This window comes from Australozyma saopauloensis, chromosome 5, assembly GCF_035610405.1.
Source record: "Australozyma saopauloensis chromosome 5, complete sequence".
Taxonomy (NCBI): Eukaryota; Fungi; Ascomycota; class Pichiomycetes; order Serinales; family Metschnikowiaceae; genus Australozyma; species Australozyma saopauloensis.
This window is the reverse complement of record NC_086135.1, coordinates 531,080-556,127: the sequence shown is the minus strand read 5'-3', so window position 1 is coordinate 556,127 and position 25,048 is coordinate 531,080. Positions and strand designations below refer to the sequence as shown.

General features: G+C 45.3%; 11 protein-coding genes across 11 annotated transcripts, besides 1 other annotated feature; 8 read left to right on the top strand and 3 right to left on the bottom strand.

Annotated features, from left to right (window-relative positions):
* Positions 1-729: 729 nt before the first annotated feature.
* PUMCH_004134 (uncharacterized protein) lies at positions 730-2,385 on the top strand (the record flags this gene model as incomplete). Its single annotated transcript, XM_063023082.1, has 1 exon — positions 730-2,385. One exon carries the CDS (start codon positions 730-732, stop codon positions 2,383-2,385), a length of 1,656 nt encoding a protein of 551 aa, XP_062879152.1.
* Positions 2,386-2,720: 335 nt separating this feature from the next.
* On the top strand, positions 2,721-3,701 carry PUMCH_004133 (uncharacterized protein; the record flags this gene model as incomplete). Its single annotated transcript, XM_063023081.1, has 1 exon — positions 2,721-3,701. The coding sequence occupies one exon, from the start codon at positions 2,721-2,723 to the stop codon at positions 3,699-3,701; it is 981 nt and encodes a 326-aa protein (XP_062879151.1).
* Positions 3,702-3,767: 66 nt separating this feature from the next.
* On the bottom strand, positions 3,768-5,546 carry PUMCH_004132 (uncharacterized protein; the record flags this gene model as incomplete). Its single annotated transcript, XM_063023080.1, has 1 exon — positions 3,768-5,546. One exon carries the CDS (start codon positions 5,544-5,546, stop codon positions 3,768-3,770), a length of 1,779 nt encoding a protein of 592 aa, XP_062879150.1.
* A 673-nt stretch (positions 5,547-6,219) lies between these two features.
* On the bottom strand, positions 6,220-6,702 carry PUMCH_004131 (uncharacterized protein; the record flags this gene model as incomplete). The annotated part of the gene is made up of 1 exon (XM_063023079.1): positions 6,220-6,702. One exon carries the CDS (start codon positions 6,700-6,702, stop codon positions 6,220-6,222), a length of 483 nt encoding a protein of 160 aa, XP_062879149.1.
* An 898-nt stretch (positions 6,703-7,600) lies between these two features.
* PUMCH_004130 (uncharacterized protein) lies at positions 7,601-7,948 on the bottom strand (the record flags this gene model as incomplete). Its single annotated transcript, XM_063023078.1, has 1 exon — positions 7,601-7,948. The coding sequence occupies one exon, from the start codon at positions 7,946-7,948 to the stop codon at positions 7,601-7,603; it is 348 nt and encodes a 115-aa protein (XP_062879148.1).
* Positions 7,949-8,311: 363 nt separating this feature from the next.
* On the top strand, positions 8,312-9,022 carry PUMCH_004129 (uncharacterized protein; the record flags this gene model as incomplete). The annotated part of the gene is made up of 1 exon (XM_063023077.1): positions 8,312-9,022. One exon carries the CDS (start codon positions 8,312-8,314, stop codon positions 9,020-9,022), a length of 711 nt encoding a protein of 236 aa, XP_062879147.1.
* A 569-nt stretch (positions 9,023-9,591) lies between these two features.
* Positions 9,592-9,627: a sequence feature (Short protein (PUMCH_004128, WPK26767.1) was converted to a misc_feature.).
* Positions 9,628-10,240: 613 nt separating this feature from the next.
* On the top strand, positions 10,241-14,812 carry PUMCH_004127 (uncharacterized protein; the record flags this gene model as incomplete). Its single annotated transcript, XM_063023076.1, has 1 exon — positions 10,241-14,812. The coding sequence occupies one exon, from the start codon at positions 10,241-10,243 to the stop codon at positions 14,810-14,812; it is 4,572 nt and encodes a 1,523-aa protein (XP_062879146.1).
* Positions 14,813-15,441: 629 nt separating this feature from the next.
* On the top strand, positions 15,442-18,912 carry PUMCH_004126 (uncharacterized protein; the record flags this gene model as incomplete). The annotated part of the gene is made up of 1 exon (XM_063023075.1): positions 15,442-18,912. One exon carries the CDS (start codon positions 15,442-15,444, stop codon positions 18,910-18,912), a length of 3,471 nt encoding a protein of 1,156 aa, XP_062879145.1.
* Positions 18,913-19,472: 560 nt separating this feature from the next.
* Positions 19,473-21,056, top strand: PUMCH_004125 (uncharacterized protein; the record flags this gene model as incomplete). Its single annotated transcript, XM_063023074.1, has 1 exon — positions 19,473-21,056. One exon carries the CDS (start codon positions 19,473-19,475, stop codon positions 21,054-21,056), a length of 1,584 nt encoding a protein of 527 aa, XP_062879144.1.
* A 744-nt stretch (positions 21,057-21,800) lies between these two features.
* PUMCH_004124 (uncharacterized protein) lies at positions 21,801-23,141 on the top strand (the record flags this gene model as incomplete). Its single annotated transcript, XM_063023073.1, has 1 exon — positions 21,801-23,141. One exon carries the CDS (start codon positions 21,801-21,803, stop codon positions 23,139-23,141), a length of 1,341 nt encoding a protein of 446 aa, XP_062879143.1.
* Positions 23,142-23,990: 849 nt separating this feature from the next.
* Positions 23,991-24,416, top strand: PUMCH_004123 (uncharacterized protein; the record flags this gene model as incomplete). Its single annotated transcript, XM_063023072.1, has 1 exon — positions 23,991-24,416. The coding sequence occupies one exon, from the start codon at positions 23,991-23,993 to the stop codon at positions 24,414-24,416; it is 426 nt and encodes a 141-aa protein (XP_062879142.1).
* Between the last annotated feature and the right edge of the window lie 632 nt (positions 24,417-25,048).

Genomic DNA, 25,048 nt, shown 5'->3' with positions numbered 1-25,048 from the left:
TTTTCCCGCATGCATTTACTTACTCCCACGATATTTGTCAGCGCTTATGACGCACAGCTAATTTTTGGTTGCAAATCCTGCAGGCAAGACGGAGTTGAGAACAAATTTGGGTAGGGCTGATTAAACGAGAAAACCTTATCATTCAAATTCAATTCTGTGACACCACTCCTCTCTACGTAAAACGTAACAATTCTCCCACTCCTCCGAACACAATTCCCCGAAACTCGGCCGCAGCCAGCCGTGGTCCAGAAATCTCAGCCCTACCTCACGGCTGGAGGACATAAGCCCTTATTTGCAGTGCCAGTGCGCAAAACTTGCAGGATGGCTCCGGAAATAAGAACCATTGTAGGACACAGAAGCAATGGGTAGAAATGTGGGTATGCCATTAATCAGCCGTCCTGTAGAAACCGACTGATCAACAGCATCGCACACACTGTTCCAAGCGGAGATACACCCATTGAGGCTACCCCCTTGATCCCATATGCAGCTGCTGCCGCATCGATACTCTGGGGGCAACACACAGGTCTGAATACACCGTTAGCAGCTTTAGAGGTACTGACTAATCACTTGCGGAAAGTTGACTATATATACCCCTGTTCTTTTCCTAGCCTTCCTGTCTTTTTTTCTTCTTGTATTAATCACACGCTTGTTTCGTTCGGTTCTCTCCCTGCGAACACATCTCTAGTCTCAGCTACCACTAGTGCACATCTCTTATCTTCCTACATCACAATGGTATACGAATTTGTCAAGGCCTCTTTTTGGGGCCGCGTGATCTACCACCTCTCCGGTAGAACCATGTTCAACTACGAAGAGGAGCAGGAGGGCTACATATTACCAGACAAATATAGAGGCGTCGGCGAGGCTTTCTTGGAGGGCTCCGATCCTTCGCTGGAGCTGTCCAGCAATAAGTCATCGGACACCAGTCCAAACGGCCTGGACTCGGAAAAGGAGAAAAGCATCGACGATGGGTATATTCTCGTGGAATTCGATGGTGAAGATGATCCTTTGGATCCTAAAAATTGGTCCATGGGCTACAAGATCTTGTTCATCATTCAGCTCCAACTTTTAACTGCATTCGTGTACATGGCCTCTGCCATTTACACCCCTGGTATCGAGCAAATCCAAAAAGAGATGGGAATCGGTCATGTGCTCGCTACCCTTCCTTTGACTCTTTTTGTGTTTGGTTATGCCATTGGTCCTATGGTGTTCAGTCCGTTGTCTGAGGACGCCCGTTACGGAAGAACCACCATCTACATCGTGACATTGTTCATCTTCTTCATTTTGCAGATTCCTACGGCTTTGGTCAATGACATTGCTTCGTTGTGTGTTTTGCGTTTCATCGCTGGTTTCTTTGCCAGTCCTTGTTTGGCTACCGGTGGTGCTAGTTTTGGCGACATCACTAGATTGCCCTGGATGCCTGTCACCATTTCCCTCTGGGGTATTGCTGCTGTTTGTGCTCCCTCGCTTGGTCCTTTGATCGGTGCCGCTATGATTGAGGCAAAGAACTATCACTGGACTTTCTGGTTCGTCTGCTTTTCCTCTGGTGCCTCTTTGGTGTTCTTGAGTTGGTTTCTTCCAGAGACATACGCTAAGACCATCTTGTATCGTAAGGCAGAGAGATTGAGAGCTCTCACTGGAAATGATAAGATTGTTAGTCAGGGTCATTTGGACAACCAGAATTCTTCTCTTAAAACCTTGTTGTTCGAAACACTCTATCGTCCATTCGAGATTGTTTTGTTCGAACCAGTGGTGTTGATGATCAACGTGTACATTGGTCTTGTTTACTCCGTCATGTACTTGTGGTTCGAGGCTTTCCCAATTGTTTTCCTTGAAATCTATAAGTTTACTTTGGTTCAAACGGGTGCTGCTTATATTGCCTTGGAAATCGGTATCTTCGTGGGCGCTACGTTTTTCATCCCCATGACTTACAGGGTTTTCACAAAAAAGCTTCTCAACAATCAACCAGTTTACCCAGAAGTATTCATCCCAACCGCCATAGTTGGTGGTGTTCTCATGCCCGTCGGAATGTTTATCTTTGGATGGACATCGACTTCATCAGTGCACTGGATCGCACCTATGATTGGCACTGCTATCTTCGCAGCTGGTGCATTCATTATATTCCAGACCTTGTTCAACTACTTGAGTATGTCCTTCCCCAGCTATTTGGCCTCTGTGTTTGCAGGAAATGCTTTGTTCAGAAGTATGATGGCAGGTGCTTTCCCACTTTTTGGCAGAGCCTTGTTTGTCAACTTGCTGACTCCAAAGTATCCTGTTGCTTGGGGAACAATGGTTCTCGCGATTGCTTGTGTCCTCATGATTGCCATCCCTGTTCTTTTCTATTTGAACGGTCCTAAACTTAGAGCCAGATCCAAGTACGCTTCGTAAATGCCGAAAAGCGATCTAACGAGATGAGTGTTTTGCCCATCTCTCTTATATATGTATAAAGTTCTCCCATAATTTATCCAATCAATTTTTTGAATTACAGTCCTGTAGTCTACGCTTGCTTCCCTTGTCCTTATTGTGTAGTTTGTGTTTTTCGAAAACATCATAAGCATCATCAAATACAAGTCCAGCACACTTAAAGTTACCATAACCGATCTTTTTAATTTTTGAAAGAGATTATATATCGACTTGAAAAGAATCGTTCCTTTCTGAAAATAGTTTGGCACACGCTTCTCTAAAATCATGACATCATACCTCCACACGTATGATCCTCTACCATGAAACTTCAAGGTTCAGCCAAAGTCCGCATATGTACAACGAAGGGCGATTTAGATATCTCGCTATATCCTGAACAGCTACCGAAGCTGTGTAGAGCATTTCTAACCAATTGTCTCAACAAACACTTCGTAGGCTTAGGTTTTGACAAGTGCACTTCAGACATAGTCCAAACTCAATTGAAAGATGATTTGAGGCCTATCAATAGGGAGTCTCATTCCAGAATAAAATTTGACGGCAAAGGCGATGTGGGGATCCTAAATCTAGAGTCGTCGGCACACTCAACGGCAGATGGATTCTTTATTACAACTAAACCATGTCCTCAATTCAACTCCGAGTATGTGATTATCGGAAAGGTGACAAACGAGTCGTTCTATACGGTCATGAAAATACTTGATGGTGAGAAAAAAGAAGATGGTGAGACGCCGTTGTATCCTGTCACGATTAAAGACACTGTAGTTCTTCAGAAGTACTTCGATGATATCGAGAAGGAGGAAGTTAAACAAGAAACTACAATCAAGCCCCTTCCAAAGAAACAAAAACGGGCTATTCAATTAGACTACGATGAGGACGACGATGTTTTGGAGGAATCGCCCTTCGTGATGAAGTCAGCATTTGAAAGTTCCACGAAAACCAGTCTGAAAACCAATAAAGAAGAAGAAGCTAATCTAGAACAAGTCGGGAATCAGCGCGATGAAGTTTCAGGGGCTGAGATCGATCTGATTCCTAAAGAGCTGGGTGACCTGTTGCTGAAACCAGAAACCGTAGAGCCAGCAATTTCTGGAAATGACATAGAACTGGATGTCAGAGAAGAACAAAAGGAAAAAGCCACTTCCACAAGTTCCGATAAAGGGAAATTAAAGTCCGCTGATAGCGAGGTCAAACCTGACCCTTCCATCGATCCTTACGATCCTGATCTTGACATACCAAAAGATGCAATCACGTTTGAAACGCTACAAAATCACTTTTTTAAGAGTAAATGATTTTTGATATAGAAATATATAAATGTGTATGTACAAACCCAAAATAAAGTCTAAGAATTGAAAAGTTTAGGGAGCTTGCTCCTCGCAAGTGAACCCTGGAACGTTAAAATTGTTGTTTGGAAGTTCATCGCATTCGCGTTGATCAAACTTTGCATCTTTCTTGAAGAAAGGATGTGCCATGAGAGATCCACAGTCGTATCTCTCACTGAGATCGTATCTCAAGCACTTGAGTAGTAAGTCGCAGAGCAACTTGATATTGTCGTCAGCCATATCGAATTTGTATTTTTCTTCGAGTACACTTTCTAGTGACCAGAACTTCAATTTGGAGATGTGGCGCAATGAATTGTTGTCCAGAAAGTACTTGCGGTAACGCTCGCAGTCTTGTGCATACTCCATCGAGGGGAAGACGCCAAGAAGCTCTATAATTTGTGCTAAATGGTCCTCATCCTTCGTGAAGGAAGCACCCAGGTTGGGCTCGAATAAGTAGTCACCAGTGAGGAGCTCAAAAATGAGACAGCCAATCGACCATACATCAGCCAGGGCGCCCCAACTGTGACCCAATAGGATTTCCGGTGCTCTGTATTGACGGGTTTGGATGTGGTCGCTCAAGTGCAAATTGCAGAAGGTAGCATTGCCTAAGTCGGCAACTTTAATTTCTATAGGCTCCTCTGCTGAGGTGGATTGATGCAATGGTTGAGAAGGCAAGATCTGAAACTTTGTAGGGATTTTCAGAGGAAAAATGTCCCCGGAAATTTCAGCTTTGTGTGTAATGAGAATGTTCTCTGGTTTAATGTCTGTATGGATGACTGAGTGGCGGTGCATGTAATCTGTGCCTTGCAAAAGTTGAAAGATAATCAGTCTGAGGGTGTCCACTGGGAGTAAGTAGGGAGAGACTGGCTCTTTCTGGCTTGCTGCAGCAAACTTCTGTGACTTATTCTGGAAAATCAAATGAAGCAAGTTCTCACCCATAAGTTCGAATGCCATGGCAATGTGAGTGCCATTAGGACCCTGGATTGTAAAGTGATCTAACAATGATACTACTGGACTGTCATCAACTGGATAGCCCTTGTCGTCCTCCTGAAGCAGTCTGAGGATGCTTATTTCGTCCAAGGCAGCCTCGGTGTAGTTCTTACCCAGTTTCACAATCTTGAGAGCTACGAATTGGCCCGAGATGAGCGAAGAGCAAAGCCACACAGTAGAGAAATGGCCCCAACCCAATTTACGGAGCACACGGTAGCGGCTGATATCAGAGGTGAACTCGTCACCGATCTTTACTGGATGATAGCCCAAAATGCTATAGTCTGTAATTTTCTCCTCGGAGTGCTCATTGAATGAGATTACATCACTTTCGGCGGAGGCAGGTTTAGAGCAGCAGAAATAACTATCAAACACATTGTCCATGTTCATCTCCGACGTCAAGTCACTGTTCAGAAGCGAAATGCACTCGGTATTGAAGGGAGTGTCATCGGCACTACTTTCGCTTGACGACATGGGGGCATTCTCAGATCTGGGAATCAGAACGTCAGACAAACAAGCAGGGTAAGTCGTATAGTTGTCGCCAAACGCAGAAGACGCCGAAGGCACCAGGCCGTGGGATTTGCCAGCAAACACCAGGCCGGCTTGCAGAACACCGGAGCTTTTTCGTTGGGGAGGAGAGCCCGGAATGGCATCAATTCCAGCAATGGCAGGCGACGGATAGTCCAACTGCACTGTATCCAACGTGGATGCCAAGGAGTTGACAGATTTCTTCCAGGCAAAGTTTTTCTTGAGAATGCCGCCAAGGTTGAACCGTTGGGGCTTTCTTTGAGCCGAGGGGCCATGTTGTTTGGAGTTGAGAATCAACATCTTAATTACACATTAATTGGGTAGAGATCTACGAAGAGGGATATTTTCTGATAACAGAAGAGGAATGAGCCACGGGGATGTGTGGATGAATGTTGCTAAAGGGTGCGAGGGGGGTGCAGATGCGATCTTGGAATCACGGCACTCAGGTTCGGAATAAGATAACGGCCGGTGTGTGTATACAGGGCGTGACTGTATCTTGCTGCGGCTCCGGTAGATAGCGGGGCTGTCTGCAGGCGCGCCTCTCCGAAACGGAGTGCGACCTCAGTAGTTAGGCTATTTCGACGGCTGCAAAAGTGAGTAATCGGAACCATCTCCGTGTCACTCACCACCACAGAAATAGGATATCCAGGGATGTTACCGCGAAGAAAGATTTGGGGTGACTTTATTTTTTCTTTTCAATACTAGAGTAGTTCCACTATGGATCTGGAATGTTGCGTTTGGCCCAACAATATGGTTCTGTTTGTGGAGTAGTATGGCACGGCAAACTAGCAAGGCCCCTCTGGAGGGGAGAATTCCCGGAGACCAAAGAGTGGAGATAACTGAGTGTAGGGGTAACTGAATGAACTCTGGTGCGAATATTTATTTTGTCGTTTGGTGTTTTTTCTTGTTTTTTGTTTTGTTTTTTGTTTTGTTCTTGTTTTTCGTTCTATTTTTTCTTGTTCTGCTGACCAATCTAGGTGGTGTGTCTGAGGCGCCGGAGATACTCTAAGACGGAGTTCGGAGTTATTCCTCGCACTCCGACGGTAACCGAACCCCCTGGAACGCATACCCACAATAACCTTGCTGGATTTCTTTTTGATTTATTTTTGTGCACTGGCTTTTGGCACCGGTGCTTGTGGTCAGCCAATAATAGCTGTGCCATTAGTTGTGTAGCCGCTACCGCTAACTGTGGTGGTGGCTGCCAAATGACATAATCGGCGATGCCGCTTATAGTTGAGAGATGTGGACCTCGTAATCGCAATTCTGCATTGTGCGCCACCTTTTTTGATATTGACAGTAATGTGGCAAAACTCGAGCTTTGGGCCAAAATCGAAATTGAGTGTCGATCTGTTAATAGATTCTTTTTTTTTTTTATTTGGCAGTGTTGCTGCAGTGATGTTGCAGCACTAAGAAATTTTCCCCAGCTCACGCCTGTCTGGTAGTCACGACCCCTCATTTATCCGCCCTAGTGGTATGCGGCACCACCTATTTAAGAAATCTTCTATGCGCAGTGGAGTATTTGGTCTGGTTTGTCATTTCCAGTCAAGTAATTTCAGGTGGCATTAATTTATAGAATCTAGAACAATATCAGTAGTGTTGAGCTGTTTCGAGACTTCTGAAGAGACTGACTTCTCTAAGTCGAGGATAGTATTCAGTTTTGCTTTTCACTATTGACCCACCAAAATTGTGTCATAGCAATTTTCCCGATGTTTTGTGAATGAGGTGAGATCTCAAAAATTCCTGTCAACTTCCATTTCCGGTTACAGAAACTTTGAGGACAAGCATAGTATGGCAGGATCATTAAGAGACGACTACTTGTTTTGTGAAATACCTTGTGTAGAAGCTTCTCTCTCAGTATCGTGAACAAATGGCGACCATTTCAATGCATGTGTCAGTTTTCTGCACCACTGAATGAGACCAGAATGATAGCACTTCTTTACTGTGGACATTAAGAATGCTCGCCTTTTGGATCATACGCTTTGTGCGAGAACACATAAGCCGTCACTGTTGCCTGCCCGTAGAACCATTATCATGATACAAATCTCTAAGACTGTCAATGTAGCAAGTCAGACCTGCTCTTGAGAAATCTCTTTCCTTGATACATCTATCATCTAGAGGTCTTCTTCCAAGTTACATGCTCTTGACCAATCAGGCTGCACCAACCGATGCTCAAACATTCCTTCAAATGGGAATAGGGAATTCCACAGAATGTTTAGTCAATATAGAACTTCGATGCGCCTCCTGGAAAACTATGTATCCCGTACCGCACGATAAAGGAGTCGATTCCTATCCAACATCAGCCACACTCTTCCTACAAGATCCTACCTAAATTACATGTTCATTTCTATATACATTTACCAGGAGGCCTTCTGAACACCTGGAATTTGGTTGGCTCTGGCCATGTTTCTGAATGCAGTTCTGTTGAGTTTAAAGTCACTGATGACGGACCTCGAGTGGCCGGTAGCAACACATCTGTCTCTGATTTGTGTTTGGCAGGTGTATTTTGGCATGGCAGCAAGTTGTAATTGTGCTTCCAAACGGGCTTTGGCTGGCAACTCGGTGTTTCTGGCAATGTATTTGAGAGCCTTTCTGGTGACCTCGTGCTCGGCGACCTGCAACCGCTTGAACTGGTCCTTGAGCACTCTGGCGTTGATGTAGCAGTGCTTAGGAAGCTCGAACTTGACCGGGAATCTGAAGGGCATTTTGTGGTGCGATCTAGAGAATAGGTCTGGTTTGGGTTATGGGATTTTTTCAGTCCTTGAGGTACTGCAGACACCCCCACAAAACGAATTAAATACTGAGTTAGAAACCGATCAAATTTTTGTGAGATCAATCTACTAATTAACTTATTGTCAAATTTATTTGAACTTTTTTCCCTCTAACAGCATTTCTTTTGGTTTGATGCTGCTTGTCTGTGTTCGGTATGTTTGTCCTGCTCCTTTGCCTTACATATTAGAAGCATGAAAAAAATAAATTATGCTCGTGTAGAAGTTTCCCGGTTTATGATCCGATCTCTTTCTAACATACCCCCTCAGGAATTTCAAGATCGTAGAATTTAGCGCCAAATGCTACCGCAGTTAGTACTAGCGGTGCTTCTTGTGGTTGCAACTTCCGCCGCCAATACATTCGAAAAATTCCAGTTCCATCTGATTAGAAGTAACAACGACGTCACACCAAGTGTTCTACGAACCTATGGGCTTGTGGCAGTCAAAGACGATAACTCCATCATTGTTCCCGACGCTTTCGATGTATCGTCAAATCCCACCACAGTAGAACAGAGCGGGTTCAAATGGTACAATTTTAAGTTTCTGACCACTCTCCATTACACACAGACACAGATCTCATCCAAGCCACCCAATGTGACAGTTTGGGATACTATTCCACTACAAGGATGTGTAGATAACCGATTCAGTGACACTGTCACCACCATTTCCAGAACATATACGCGAACACTTCTATTCGAAGCGGGTCCACATATTTTCGTCAGTGTTCTAGGTCTCGAAGTCGGCGTTCTCGCACATTTGGGTTACTTCAATGCGCGGGATGAAAAATTGACCTGCGACGTTAGTCCTGGCCAGCGTTTGCAACTTCATTCAAACATCGCTACTATGAATGTTGATGTCCATCTACAACGAAACATAACAGTGGTCAAAACATTTCTAGGCTCCGAGCGGCTCATATTTTCCGGGTGGTTCATGCCTACAGATCCTAGCCCGCTCACGTTCCAGTCAACCTCGTTAGCTTGTGTGACGAATCTGTCTCTACTCCAATGTTAAGCGGGCTGATTCGCCAAGAGTACAAGCAAATATTTGTCTGCCACCACATTTATCGGACAAGATTCAACTCAATCAAAGCGCAATTTTTCTTGACCAATACTACTATCAATTTCGATCATTTGCCAAATTGCAGTTCCTTTCCTGATTAGGTAAAGAGTTTTCTGCAGTACACCGATACGAACTTGACCCCCCACACTTTCCAATCTAATTAATACATTATATTTTACCACCCAGATATTTCTAAACTAAAAGATGTCTGACACGCAAGGCAAACCCTCCATTCTTACGGAAGAAGAGAAAAAAGTAAGTCTTCTGTCGTGTTTCCCGCTCTCCACCGTAGAGATACTAACCACAAGGCACACCATATCGCTTCAGAGCAGAAAAGACGAGGTAACATTCGTTCCGAATTCGACAAGATTGTGAAGCTTACGCCTTCGCTCTCGGACCAAGAGAGCCGCTCGGAATTGACCATTTTAAACAAAAGCGCCAATTACATTGAGCAGCTAAGAGTCGAGAATGCCAAGTTGGTGGAACTATGTAAACAGCAAGGCATCGAGGTGCCGCCCGATATGATAAACACAGGCCCAGGTCCTAGTTCGGAGTAGGAGGGTATTATTGGGTAAGAATTAGAGGGTTGAAGAGTTTACAGAAATGAGCTGAAGATGAATATTGATCGGTTCACGGTCGCATCAAAAAACCTATCTTTCGATAAGCAATTTTAGGAGTATTATTCAAATTCAAATTACAGCTGGTTCTTTTGTTGCAGAGCCCTCGAACCTGGGTCAGAGATACGTTAGCGAAGGGTTTGGATGGAAAAACATACAAGCCGTTTCAAGCCGCCAACCCAGATTTCCTCTTTCTCTTTTTTTTCTTTTTTGCGTGGATTTAGTATTGCATCCCCATCAGGACTCTTTTGGTATGTGCATCTGGTCTTGTCCGTATGTGTATCTGCAAGAACACCCAGACAACAAAGTTTTCAATTGTAAATTTGGATTCTTGCACACAAAATCCATTTCAATGTTCAATTCTCCGGTCCACTTTTAAAAAATAAATAAATATCACCTCTTTCCTTTCGTCTTTCTCACTCTACTTGTCAATGTGTTTTCACTCGAATACGCACTGTATCCTATACATCACCATACCCTACCCTACCCCATACTTCCACACCAACTCACATTCCACCTCCCACACCAACCGCCTCCAAATATCCCCTCGAAAATGAACATTGGCTCCGGCACCTCGCCCCGAGATACCCCGGACGCCCGCGGCGTGGCCTCCTCGGCCTACATCGGCGGTTCTCAAGATATTCCACCCGATATGGCCCTACTACTCCAAAAACTCGAGGAAGACTTCACCGTCAACAAGTCCATAGACCAATGGACGTACATCAATCGCCGCGAGGAAATCATGCGCGAGGTGGCCCGTATCCACCAGCAGCAACAGACAGACGTGGCTCTAGATCCCGCCCAGCTTGAGAAGATCTTGTTGCCTCGAAAAAGAACAGACATCGCCACGCTTACGAAGCTGTCGCTAGTGTCGATCATGCGGGAGCGTGCAGAAATGAATGGGCCCGAGCCGATTTTCACGGTGTTGGATGCCAAGGGCAAGGTTATACAGAGTCTTCTGTGGGAGAAGCTATTCTTGAAGGCTGTCAAGGTGGCCCATGAGCTTAAGCATAGAGTCCATTTCAAAACAAGCGACATTGTAGTATTACTTTATAAAGAGCACGAGGTCTGCGACTTTGCCGTGGCGCTTTTCGCGTGCTACATCGCCAACGTGACGGCGATCCCGGTCCATAACGACATCTCATTGATTGAGATGTTTGACATTTTGCAGCTCACAAATTCTCTGTTGGTGCTTTTGTCTGAGTCCGTCTCGCGTGAACTCGAGAAGCTCAGCACTGCAAGTCTGACGGTTCAGTGGCCCTCGAAGGTGACAAAGTTGCGTACTTCAGACTTGGGGTCGGCGCGGAACTCGGAGATCGATAACTTGTTCGGGAAAAATAAGAAAAAGACTCCCGAGAGTAAAAACGACTTGGCGTACATCGAGTTTTCTCGCTCTCCGGTTGGCGAGCTCAGAGGAATTCCTCTCAGCCATAGAACTATTCTACATCAAATGAACTCTCTTGATATTTCATTGCTGAGTTCTCCCGAGTCTGGTGGTAGTATCAAGGACTTCGGTACCTCTATTCGTAAGGCAAAGCGGGTCTTTTTGTCAACGATGGACATCAGAACGTCTATAGGATTGATCATGGGAATCATGTTCACAATCTACTCTGGCAACATGTTAGTCTGGGCACCTCCCAAAGTCATGGAGGTCCAAGGACTCTATGCAAATATTGTCACCAAATGCAGAGCCAATCTCTTGTTGGCCGATTTCATTGGGTTGAAGCGCGTGACCTACGATTACCAACAATCTCCAAATGCAACTCGATATTTTTCCAAAGCTCAGCGAGTTGATTTTTCTACGATTAAGTGGGTTTTGATTAATGCGCTCACGGTAGACGGAGACTTCATTGAGGTCCTTACCGAAAGATTCTTGAAGCCACTAGGCTGTCAGCAAGCTCGAAATGTCATTGTACCGCTACTTACCCTAAGCGACTATGGAGGCATGGTTATTTCTATGAGAGATTGGATCGGAAAGGCTGAAAACATGGGCATTGAGCTTGAAGGAAAGCCAACAGATGACATCTCCTCAGTCATGATCGACAAGGAGGCTCTCACGCAAAATCTTGTCCGCGTCATTGATTCGAACCCATTTGAGCCGGATGAGCATGATCAAGAGGCCTTGCGTGTTGATGCATTTGGTTATCCACTTCCAGATGCTGCGCTTGCAGTTGTCAACCCAGAACTGTCGACAGTCGCCAGAAAAGGTGAGCTTGGAGAGATTTGGGTTGACAGTCCTTGCTTATCTGGTGGGTTCTATGGCCTCAAAAAAGAGTCGAAGCTGATCTTCCATGCAAAATGCAGAAATGCTGATGGTTTGTTGGAGATGGACTTTTTGCGTACAGGCTTGCTTGGTTTCACTTGGAACGGTAAAGTCTACGTTCTAGGACTTTACGAGGATAGAATTCGTCAAAGATACAGCTGGATTGACCAAAAATTCAAGAAAAGTAAGAAGAAAATCGCATCAAATGAAAGTGGAATGCGCTATCATTATTCATCACATCTATTGGCAACACTTGCCACAGAGGTAAGACAGGTCTATGACTGTACGATCTTTGATATATTTATTGGTAACGAGTATTTACCTGTTGCTATTGTTGAGGCCGAAATTGTCAGAAAACTATTAGATGACATTGAACCAACAAATTCAAATGGATTGAAGTCTAAGGACAAGTATGATTACACAGTTGCTCCATTGAATGAGCCGGTCCTCAATGCAATCGCAAAGAAGTGTTTTGACACGTTAAATAGCCGTCATCAGCTAAGGCTTTTCTGTGTCATGGTTGTCGATATCGACGTTCTACCAAAGATTATGAGAAGTGGAGGCATGGAGATTGCTAACATGCTATGTAAAAAGCGTTTCTTGGAAGGATCCTTGCAATCTGAATTTGTGAAATTCTTTATCAGACAATCGATAAGCATGATTCCTCATGGTGAGGATGTGATTGGTGGAATTTGGTCCCCCTTTGCTTCTGAGCTTCGATCTTCTTCGTTGGTGGGATTCCCTGAACAACGCTCGATCTATGAACCGATGGACAAAATGAAAGATGACCGCACGGAGGCACTACTTTCCGACTTCAAGACCATCATTGACCTCCTCAAGTTTAGAGTTGCTACTAGTGGTGACTTGGTGGCCTTTCAAAATATTGAAGGTGGAGGAAAGGCAAGACCGTTAACTTGGAGAAAGTTTGAGAACCGTGTACATGCTGTATGTCAATACTTCATCGATAAAACGAGCATCAAGCCCGGCCAGTACATTATCTTGATGTATTCCCTTTCGGAAGAGTTCATTATTGCCTTATTTGCTTGCTTTATGTGTGGCTTTATTCCTATTCCAATGCTTCCCTTTGATACAAACAGAATTGGTGAAGACTTTCCTGCATTTGTTGGTATCGTAAAAGACTTCGATGTGAAGGAAGTTCTAGTTAATGACGATGTTGAGCGCTATATGAAAATGGCACCTGTCTCAGATTCAATCAAGAGGATGAATCAACGTCGTCCCACACCTATTCGATTTAAAAACACCTCGAAAATTACAAAGGTATCTAATGTGGCATCCTTGAACTCAAAGCTATCCAAGTATCAAGCTGCCGCCAATTTCCGTGATGAAAATACTGTGTGCTTGGTTTGGTTGAACTTCACGTCTGATCACTACAGAGTTGCAGCTAATTTGAGTCACAAGAACTTGATGAACATTTGTAAAATATTCAAAGTGACTTGCAAACTCTCTCACAAATCATCAGTTGTTGGATGTGTGCGTCATTCAGCAGGTATTGGATTTGTTCAGGCCGCACTTCTTGGAGTCTATTTGGGAACAAGTACGTTCTTATGCTCTCCGGTTGCATTTGCTGAGAGTCCTTTGACATTCTTCCAGTATTTACAGAAATACAGAGTCAAAGATGTGTTCATGACAGAACAAATGTTGAAATATGCGGTCGCAAAGTTCACACCAAGAGGCCTCGATCTCTCATGTTTGCGCAATATGATGATAAGCACTGAGAACCGTGTCGAAGTTGATCTTCTCAAGAAAATCGCCAAAATCTTTCAACCTGCCAGAATCAGCGTCGCTCTGATGTCCGCAGTATACACTCATTTCTTCAACCCTATTATCTCTACTCGTTCATACATGAAAGTTGCACCAGTCGATTTATTTTTGGACCCACTCGCATTGAGGCAAGGATACATTTCCATTGTCAATCAAGCAGACTATCCAAATGCCCTTCGGGTTCAAGATTCGGGAATGATACCTGTCTGTTCACAAATTGCAATTGTTAATCCTGAAACATGCAAGATCTGTAAAGAAGGCGAATTTGGAGAGATATGGGTGAGTTCTGAAGCAAATCTATTGTCGTTCACGAACGGACCCAAAGGACCCCAGGACTACTTCACTCAGAAACAATTCAAAGGAATTATTGCAGACAAGGACCCCAACGTCACATACTTGCGAACAGGAGAGCTTGGGTTCCTACATAACATTTCTATTTCAAAGCTCACCAACAATAATGACGAACCAGACGTTGTCACGACATTCCAGCCTTTGTTTGTACTTGGCAAGATCTCCGACACTTTTGAGCTGTTGGGTTTACACCACTTTCCAATGGACATCGAAAGCACCATTGAGTCTTGTCATCCAGACATTTTCAAGAATGGATCTTGTATATTTAAGTGTTCCGACTATGTGATAGTGGTGTGCGAGGCCAAACGAAACAAGAACCTTTCGTCTCTCGTACCGCTCATTACCAATACAGTATTCAGCAAGCACCATGTATTTGTGGATATTGTTGCATTTATCAAAAAGGGCGAGTTCCCAATCTCAAGACTTGGCACTAAGCAGCGTGCGAGAATTGTTGATGCTTGGGTGCAAGGTATCATTCCTCTATCGGTTCAGTATGGAATTAATTATGGTGAAAACTCGATGATCAAGCTCATCAAAGAAATTGACGAGGTGGCACGAGACGATCCGTTGGTTGGTCTCCGTAATCCGGCTCAGTCGTACTATGATGCGTACAACGAAAACTACTTAGACGGCTGTGGCCTGCCGCTCATGTTCAATGCTAGTGATCAGCCCTACCAATTCTCACAAGCAGTGTTTGAAATTGCCAGCACCCATAGCGATTACCCATAATATCGGCTGCAATTGGGTATTGTGTCAGTGTTTTAATGAATCAATAATGAAATGTGAATTTGAGAGGCGCCATTACGGGAGTCCAATAGTAATGTAGAATTGAAAGTTTGTAATAGCTCTGTTTTCGTATTAGAGCAGAATTGAGTTTAGTCGAGCAATTTCTCGGTAATGTTTGGAAAACCTAATAATCGAATTTTTTGATCTAACACAGTCTTTTGCAGATTTAATCAAATGATGGATCCCGATAGAAGTCTTGAATTTGGTCAAGGTGTTTGTGACCATACACATTCACATTTCTCATAGATCATCACCGGCAAATACACACCAAAATTATATGTTTTCATTTCTGAACTTCCAACGGATCCTCTACTTCTTCTAATCCTTCATTCTCTGGTGTCTGAGGAAGCCCCAATTGCCTACTCAAAACTAGATTCAAAACAATCTAATTTTATACCACTTATTCTATTAAAAAGAGACAAAAATAAAATCTTAAATTCCATCTTTCATCCCATTTCCTCCATTTTTAGTCCCACTTTTTCCCCCATGGTTTGTTCACTATTCCTCACTGTGTACCTGCCTGTATATCATCTCCAGGCTCTAGGTATCACCTCCATCTTTTCCAAGTAAACATGAAAAGATCGGCAAGTCCGACCTCCACGGCGCCCGAGGACGAACAGCCTCGAAAATGGCGTCTTTTCCGTGCAATTTCGGCCATCAAAGACGCCTTCACGGTGAAAAAAGAGCCTCTTTTCCCGCAGATACCAGCAAACACCAACAACATCGAAGAAACGCTTCCCACCAAATTTGTGTCACGCAAGCGCCAAAACTCCGTCATCGAAAGCTTGCGTCACGCCAGTCAATCGGTGCCTCGTGGCTCAATCAGCGCCCAATCGTACCCTAGATATGAATCTGTAAGCAACTCTCTTCAAACGGAACATCAGGCCATCAATGGTGATGCCATGTTCAATGGAGAAGATGGCAGTGTGATAATAAAGGAGGTTTCGCCCAGCATTTATGTTCCCAAGAATAGAATTCTACCGATGAACGATATGGACATGGAGATGCAGCTCTACGGTGATCTGCCTCTTCCTGAAGAACAGGAGTTTGCGCCCGTGTATTGCGACGACGAAGGGAATCTTGTAAGACCGCCGTTTATTAATTATGACCCGCGTGAACGATACCAGATGCTCAAATTGAAGAAGTCGGTTGAGGCATCGGAACACCTCCGCAATACCATGAAATACATGGTTGATCCGGATGAGACCATTTCGATAACTAGACCCGATAACAAGGTCGACTGCTCGACCCAGACCCACACACAAGACTTTCTTGATAAGTCGTTGCACTTCACCGCCTTGCGCAAGAAGTTGGCCCTTCGCAATAGAAGACATAGGAATGTTGCAGGTAGCAAACGTCTTTTCAGCGGTAATTTCTCCTATGATCCCGTAGTCTCAAAAGCCGCGCCAGACCAGAATTCCAGCTTAAAGGGCTTATTGGGTGACCTTAGCCAGCCCAAGTTTGCATCCACACCTAAGGTCGTGCAAAGGAAACTTCTCCCTGACGAAGACCTCAAGCCTGAAATCAAAATCAAGAGTCATGTTTCGGATCGCATTGGCTTGGAAGATGCTCTCCGCTCTGGAAAAGCGAGAGCTGCTTCTACTGCCACAAGCTCCGAGTCTTCGCAAGCTCCAGCTATCTCAAGCATTATTCAGGTGAAGACTGTTCCGCTGCCAGTGAAAAATTCGACACTAGGACCAAGTTCCGCTTTCAAGTTCAATGTCGATGAGAGCTCCATTGCCCCTATAATCGGCAACGCTACAGTCCCCGCCACTCAAACTGGCTCTAATATTTCTGCACCCGCCGCTTCTACGAGCCTGATTTCTTTCAAAACACAACCTACCCTTTTCTCTCTGAGTACTCCAGACGAAGATGATAATGCTCGTGTGAAGAAAAAGTCCAGGTCAGGAGCCGGAAGTGAAGTCCCTGAATCATCCAACGACTCTGCTGGACCACAAACAACTACCGGTGCATCTCTGGTATCAGGTTCTTTGCCCTTGTTCGGAAGCCAATCTACAGATAAAAAGTCTGCTCCGTCTTTTTCGTTTGGTCTGTCTATACCTAAGGCGCCACTGGACAAAAATGAAGGGAAATTCTCTTTCGGCGGCTCTAATACAACACTTGAGTCCAAAGAAGGTCCAAAATTTTCTTTTGGTGCCACTACCGCTGACTCCGACAAGAAGGATATACCGAAGTTCTCGTTTGGCTCAACAACTGCTACGTCTGAAGAGAATAAGGCCCTTCCAAAGTTTTCATTTGGCAATACAAGTTCAGATAGCAGAAAACAAGAAGAAAAATCCCTGGGTTTATTTGGCTCGACATCGACTTCGTCTCTGGATAAGAATGAACCTCCCAAATTCACATTTGGTGCCTCGAATTCTACACAAACTAGTTTAGAAGCGAAGCCCTCTTCTTCGATCACAACCACTCCAAAGCCAGCATTCAGTCTCTCGAATGTACCATCTAAAGAGACTTCAAATGCTGAGTCTGGCCCTGAGCAGTCTTCTTTAGCGCCGAAAACACAAGACGCTCTGTCATTATTTGGTGCTAAACCAGCTACCTCGCTGGTACCATCCTTCTCTTTTGGTTCTGCAAAAGACTCTCAAAAGAATGATGAAGTTTCATTCGCAGGGTTTGGCAAATCGCCGGCTGTTAAAGAATCCGAGACCTTGCCGGCCTCTGCATCAAAAACCCCAACATTCTCCTTTGGTGGAGTTGATACGGCCAAAGCACCAGCATCCTCTCTTTTTGGCACCACGCCTGACTCGGCGAAACCCGCTCTCTTCGGGACTAAAACCGATGATAAGCCTAAGGAGGGGGACTCTAATGTTGTCAAAGTTCCAATCAATTTTGGAAGTGTTGCAACACCTGAAGCTGCAAAAACAGCCCCACTGTTTTCATTTGGTCAACCTATTAAAGCCAGCACAGAATCTTCTAGTGACCCTGTGAACGCTAGCAAAAAACGAGAATACTCAGCCGAACCTGAGCATGCTAGCAAAAAACGAGAACCATCCTTCCTGTTTAACAATCTGGCCAACTCAGGCGCGCCCAAGGCTTCATTTTTCGGTAGTACCCCTCAGAACTCTGAGAACAAGACATTTTCTTTTGGCGGCTCATCCGCTGCAGATTCCATCAAGAAGAACTCCTCGTTGGCTCTGTTTGGCAACTCTGCCCCAGCTCAATTGGCCTCTAATTTGAAGCAATCTAATTCATTTTCTGGAACGACTGCAAACCCAGTGGTTCCCAAAACGGCTCCGGTATTTGGTCAAAATCAAGATTCGGCCAGCAAACCTACGTTTAGTTTCGGCGCCAATACTACCGCAGATCCAGCGTCTATATTTGGTGGCGGCGCGAGTGCACCAGCTCCAGCATTTAACTTTTCTGTAGGAGGCATTAAGCAAGACCAAATACCCTCTACTACCCCTAGTTTCGGTCAAGCTTCTGCTAACCAGAAACCAGGAGGATTCAGCTTCAGTAGCAAGGCAATGGGAGGCTTCGGTGCCAACACTGCTCTGCCGCCGGCAACTGGATTCGCCACACAACAACCAGGTGCACAAGCGCCAGGAAACAACTTTGGCTTTGGTGGTGCATCCAACCCAGTCGGCGGTTTTGGTGGCGCATCGAGAAGTGTTACACCTAGCGCCGGCGGTGGATTTGGCTCTGTAAACTCAGCTGGTAACATGTCACAAAATGGAGGCTCGTTTGGGTTTGGCAATGCCACTCCGCAGCCGCCAGCCTTTGGAAACACGATTCTGCAGCCATCGGCCTTTGGAAACAATACACCACAGCCAACCGGTGCTTTTGGGAACAACACTCCCCAACCAGCTGGCTTCGGCAATGTCGGACCACAAGGCGGCATGGGTTTCGGTGGGCCTGTCGGAGGCTCACCATTCGGTGCCAATGGCAATAATTTTGCACCCGGAAGTAAAGAGGGCACACCCGTATTTGGAGGGCCTCCAGGAGACATGAATGCTGGTATGAACAACCCCATCAACAACCTAAGTGGACGTAAAATCGCCCAGATGCGTCAAAGAAGACGATAATTCCTACATGTCTTTCTACGCTGAAGCCTATCTTTGTATACTATCCAATAGACGAATAATGAGATCTACAACTGCCTTTTTCCTGTCTAGGTCGGTTTGCTGCCAAGACCATCTGAAGCAAGAACACAAATTAAGCTTTTCCAGAAGTTCTCCTTTTATCAGTACTTGGCGGGTATTTTTAGACGTTGACATAATTCGCAGCCACCTTCATCTGCAGGTTGGCATGGTCAGATCTCTATAAAGCAAGGAACGAAGCTCCGCAAAAAAGCGTGTTACCAATTTTGTATAGCGCCGATCTCAGTCTCCACATTTCAAAACCGTCATTAACAATTCCAAAAATTCGCATATTCTCTCCCCATTTCCACCCCCTGACCTCATCGACGCGTCATCTTTTTAACCATCTTACATCTTCCACTAGTGCGAGCACTATACCATCCCCTAGATCATCCATAGTTAGCCCCTCCCATCTCATCTCATCCCATCTCATCTCGTCTCATCACGTCTCATCACGTCTCATCACGTCTCATCACGTCTCATCTCATCTCAATCTCCACTAAATAATGACATCTCCACAGGTATACCCGTCCAAAATCAATTACCGTCCGGGCCGTGTTCAGACCCTCACGCCCGAACACGAGATTCTCTTGAAGCAGTGCTGGGCAACGTTACTACGGATATGGGGATACGACGTCCAGCTTTCCGAGTCAGACATCAAAAACAGAGATGCGTTCGTTGTCTCGCAAATGGTGCAGAACATGTGCAGAGATTCCGATGCTGCCTCTCTTAAGCTGGAGACCAAGAAGAAACGGGGCTTGTTCTCGAGGAAGCCGGCTGCCAGTGCTCCTGTTAGACCTGTAAGTGACAAAAGGGCGAAGGAACTCCAGAATGGCTCCATGGAGAAGTATGTGACCACCGATGTGGCTAGCGAGTTAACCCGCAATGTGTACTTCAACATATACAAACAGAACTACGCCAATTACTTCATGGACGAGTCGGAGATAGACTCGGTAGACGTACAGTCCATCGACACATTTGTCACTGCCACCACCACGTTCTCGCAAACGCTCACCGACTTGGCGTCTTTGAAGGCCGATTTCGGTGAGTCGGCAAGCGTATTTTCGTCCACCACGGCGCTGTCTCGGCCAGGGTTTCGTGGGAAGTATCGCCAGTACGACCCCCTGGACCTCCACTCGGCTATGTTTAAGGTCGTCAAGAATGACTTGGTAGACAACTTCGTGTTGAGATACATCCGTGCCCGCAAGTGTAAGTATGAAGACGCCATGGCCATGCTTACCAAAACTCTCAATTGGCGCCAAAACGAATGTCCGGTGGAGGAATGGCTTCTGGAGGGTGACGCGCCCTCCTACGTGGCTGGAACGAACAAAGGCTTCGTGAAGAACTTTACCGTGAGCAAATCTTTCATCCGTGGTCATGACAAAAACAAGAACCCGCTTTTTGTTTTCCAGTCGAAGAAGCACTTTGCTTCAGATACCACGCAGGCTGAGACTGAGAGATTTGCCCTTTTGATCATCGAGTGGTGTAGATTGCATTTGCGGGACGTTAACGAGTCCGTCGACACTTGTTCGTTGGTGTTTGATCTCAGTGGGTTTTCCTTGAAGAATGCGGACAATGCTCCTGTGAAGTTCCTCACCTCGATGTTCGAGAGTCACTATCCCGAAAGTTTGGGTATCGTTGTCGTCCACAATGCGCCCTGGATCTTCTCTACCGTCTGGAACGTGATCAAGAACTGGCTCGACCCTGTTGTTGCATCAAAGATCCACTTCACCAAGGGCTTTGATGACATCGCCAAGTTCATTGATCCAGAGCATATTCCAGAGTACTTGGGAGGCAACGACACCGAGGACCTAAGCTACCCAAAGCCCAGCGAAGAACACACCACGCCAATGAAGACGAGAGACGCTGAGTTTTTGCGTCTTTGCAGTGTGCGCGACGAGCTTTACGTAAGATTCATTGATGCTACGATTCGTTGGGTCGAAAGCACCAACCCGGAGGTCAGCTCGCAGTATTTGAAGGATAAGATCCAGATCAGCTACGAGCTCTCCGACAATTACATTGCCCTTGATCCATACCTCAGAAATCCTGGCGTTTTCGACCGGAATGGATTCTTGAGCTTGAGAAACTAGACATGTTCCGACGTCACTAATAACTACTCTAGCATCCAGACGATCGGAGGAAACAGTCTTTGACACCACAGACCAATAGATATAATTTACAACTGGCAGGTTTTAGAAACAGGAACCATGTAGGAGATTGTGCACAGATCTCATTCTTAGCGAATTCTAAGGCCGACATTAGCCTACCTTAATTTCTCACAATCCGTCTACTAATACAGCTTGACAGCCCATTCCCCCAAACAGAGGAGTGCAGCCAGACAGAAAAAGAAAATGAAAACATAAAATCCTAAACTAAAGCAGAACCAAATATAGATCATCCCGCACCCCTTAAATCAGAAACAGGCTCCGACACAATACAGGGATCCATCCTCATCGCTCCACTATGGAAATATCTCAGATCATACTGCACGCCATCTGCAGGCGTAAACACCATCGTGTGCTAATACAACCACGGATACGCAAACCCGACCCCCGAACATATAAAAGAAAAAAAAAAGAAATCAGTGCAATATTCCATCACGTAAAAACCCAAAATCCGCAATTTGCACCCATTTCCGCCACGCCACACACGTCTTCTGCCACCCTCCTCCTCAGCCTCGCGCTTCCACACAAAAAAGTGGAACGGTTACACCTGCACAGCTCGTACTGTCGTATACCGCCGTTTGAATATATATACTCGTCGGTTCCTCCCACAAAAAACTCACCAGGTACACCCTCTTTTTCCCCATACCCCCCCTTGCACATCTCCACACCATGGCCCCCCAAAACGTCGGTATCAAGGCCCTCGAGGTCTACATCCCCAGCAGCTTCGTCAACCAGGAAGAGTTGGAAAAGTTCGACGGCATTCCCGCCGGAAAGTACACAATTGGCTTGGGCCAGACCAACATGGCGTTCGTCAACGACAGAGAGGACATCTACTCGCTCTCGCTCACCGCCACCTCGCGTTTGTTGAAGAACTACAACATCGACCCTAACTCCATTGGTAGATTGGAGGTCGGTACCGAGACCCTTTTGGACAAGTCCAAGTCGGTCAAGTCCGTGTTGATGCAGTTGTTTGGCGACAACGACGACATCGAGGGTGTGGACACCGTCAACGCTTGTTACGGTGGTACCTCTGCGGTGATCAACGCTGTCAACTGGATCGAGTCTTCCTCTTGGGACGGCAGAGACGCCATTGTGGTTGCCGGTGACATTGCCATCTACGCCAAGGGCGCCGCCAGACCTACTGGTGGTGTTGGTTCCGTGGCCATGCTCATTGGTCCAGACGCTCCTATCGTGTTTGACTCCGTGAGAGGTTCCCACATGGAGCACGCCTACGACTTCTACAAGCCAGACTTCACCTCCGAGTACCCTGTTGTGGACGGCCACTTCTCGTTGACCTGTTACACCAAGTCTCTTGACCACGCTTACAAGAACTACAGTAAGAAGGTTGTTGGCGCCGGCAAGACCGTTGGTCTCTTGGACTACTTCGACTACTCTGCATTCCACGTGCCAACCTGTAAGTTGGTCACCAAGTCTTTCGCTAGATTGTTGTACAACGATTTCGTTGCCAACCCAGAGGCTTTCAAGGAGAAGTTGGACAAGGAGACCTTTGACCAGATCCTTGCCCTTACTTACGAGCAATCCTTGACCGACAGAAACCTCGAAAAGGTCTTCCTTGGTCTTGCTAAGCAGGAGTCTGCCCGCAGACTCACTCCAGCTTTGAAGTTGGCCACCAACACCGGTAACATGTACACTGCCTCCTGTTGGACCTCCTTGTCCTCTGTTTTGTACTTCATCGGTAACGAGGAGTTGCAAGGCAAGAGAATCTCCATCTTCTCCTACGGTTCTGGTCTCGCCTCCACTTTGTTGTCTGTGAAGGTCGTTGGCGACATTTCCAACATCACCAAGGTTTTGGACTTGGAGCACAAGCTTGGCGCTGGCCGTAAGCAAAGAACTCCTCAGGAGTACGTTGAGGCCATTGAATTGAGAGAGAAGGCTCATTTGCAAAAGAGCTTCCAGCCAACTGGTTCTGTTGACGATCTCTCATCTGGAACCTACTACTTGGTTGACATCAACGACAAGTTCCAGAGAAAATACGAGGTCAAGAACTAAATGTCGTTCTTTTGATACTCCTTTGTTCTCTCGTATTTATTTGTGTGCTGCATTGCATCTTAGAGTAATGAATGTACCTTTTAGCAATATCATATTCCAATAGTAGCTGATGTAATGGCACTGTGAGTAAAATTTGATAACAAAGATATTATTTATATGTTCATGTTCTGTAATGTTTTTTTGTAGGTTTATTTAATTGAAATTCCATTTTGACCGAAATGTATAGAATCGGATAGATTTTGGAATTTTGATTTATATTGACGAACTTAAGGACAAAACAGATCAGTCAAATTCGGGAACTTAAAACGCAAGCCACTTGAGTTGACTATAAACTACTTTTTTTATTTTCATTCTCTTAATTTGGAAATTAGTGCTACTTGTATGTTTCTGATAGCTTGTACAGAAGACACTGAACCTGAATTCCAAATTATCCTTAGACTCACCATTGCCTTATATTGAAACCGACAATTCAATCATTGATTTTTTTCCAAAACGAAAGTAAGACAAATTTATTCAATAAGACACCTAAAAGTCAACATTTTTAAATTAGTTATCTCAGTATGAGATGACAATACCGATCTACCCATATTGAGCAGCCACTTAGAAGAAATCAGATACAAAAATTACGAAGGCACAAACAGACGAGAAAAGCAATTACTCCACCTCAAATTTGCTCCAAATATCAATATTCTTTGTTGGCAATATCATTCCAATAAACATACCAGGGCTAGAGCCCTAGGCGCCGCCTGCAGACGCTGCACCACCCTCCGCGAGCACAATACTCATCACAATTTTCACCGAGCTCTTTTCTCTCCACTGAGCAGTTTACTGACGAAGAAGTCCATAATAATGTCTGACATCGAAGAACAACAAATTGTCGAGGAGGTTGCCGTTGAGCAATCCTCCATCTCTATCGAGGACGCCCTTAAGGTTGTCTTGAGAACCTCTTTGGTCCACGATGGTTTGGCCAGAGGTTTGAGAGAGGCCTCCAAGGCTTTGTCCAGACAAGAGGCCCAATTGTGTGTCTTGTGTGACTCCGTCACCGAGGCTTCCATCATCTCTTTGGTTGAGGCTTTGTGTAACGAGGGTGAGGAGAAGATTCCTTTGATCAAGGTTTCTGACGCCAAGGCTTTGGGTGAGTGGGCCGGTTTGTGCCACTTGGACAGAGAAGGTAACGCCAGAAAGGTTGTTGGTGCTTCTTGTGTTGTCGTCAAGAACTGGGGTGCTGACACTCAAGAGAGAAACATCTTGTTGGAGCACTTCGCCAACGAGTAAGCTTAGAGCGACGCCTGGCTTTGCCGCAGTTGTATATTAATGCATTACTTAACCATAACACGTAAGGGTAGAGCTGATTTTCGAGTTGATTTTTTTGTTCTGTAGACTTTAAGGTAGAGGACTGTCAGTCAGTGTATATGTCTATTGATGAGTGAGCACTGGCATTAAGCGTCACTAGTCCACCCACATGGTTTCTAATTTATAGTGTAGGTAAAGCCTAATACGTCAGTTAAATAAGTACAAATATTGTTGCATATCTTTTGTTTGCTTTTTTCTCTCGACTTGATCCACTTTCTATTATCTACACCTTCTCCCATAGTCATCCATCAATCAATGCACCTCTCATGTCAATTGACAATACTCGAGAGCGGCAGGAGGGTCGGATTCGGGGCTCAGGGTATGTTGTTTTTCTCTCAGAATTTCGATCGTTTCTAACGTCAGCTCCCGTGTAATCGATATACAGCCGTTGGTGATAGCATCTCCGCCAAAGAAAGAGAAGGCCGAGCTGGAACATGATAGAGATTCGGCCAGAATCAATTTGGCTGCTGCTCCTATTCCATCGCTCACTATTCCTAAACATGAGCCTTTGCCGCAGAGAAGAAGTGTATCACTGTCGAAAGGTACAGTAAAGG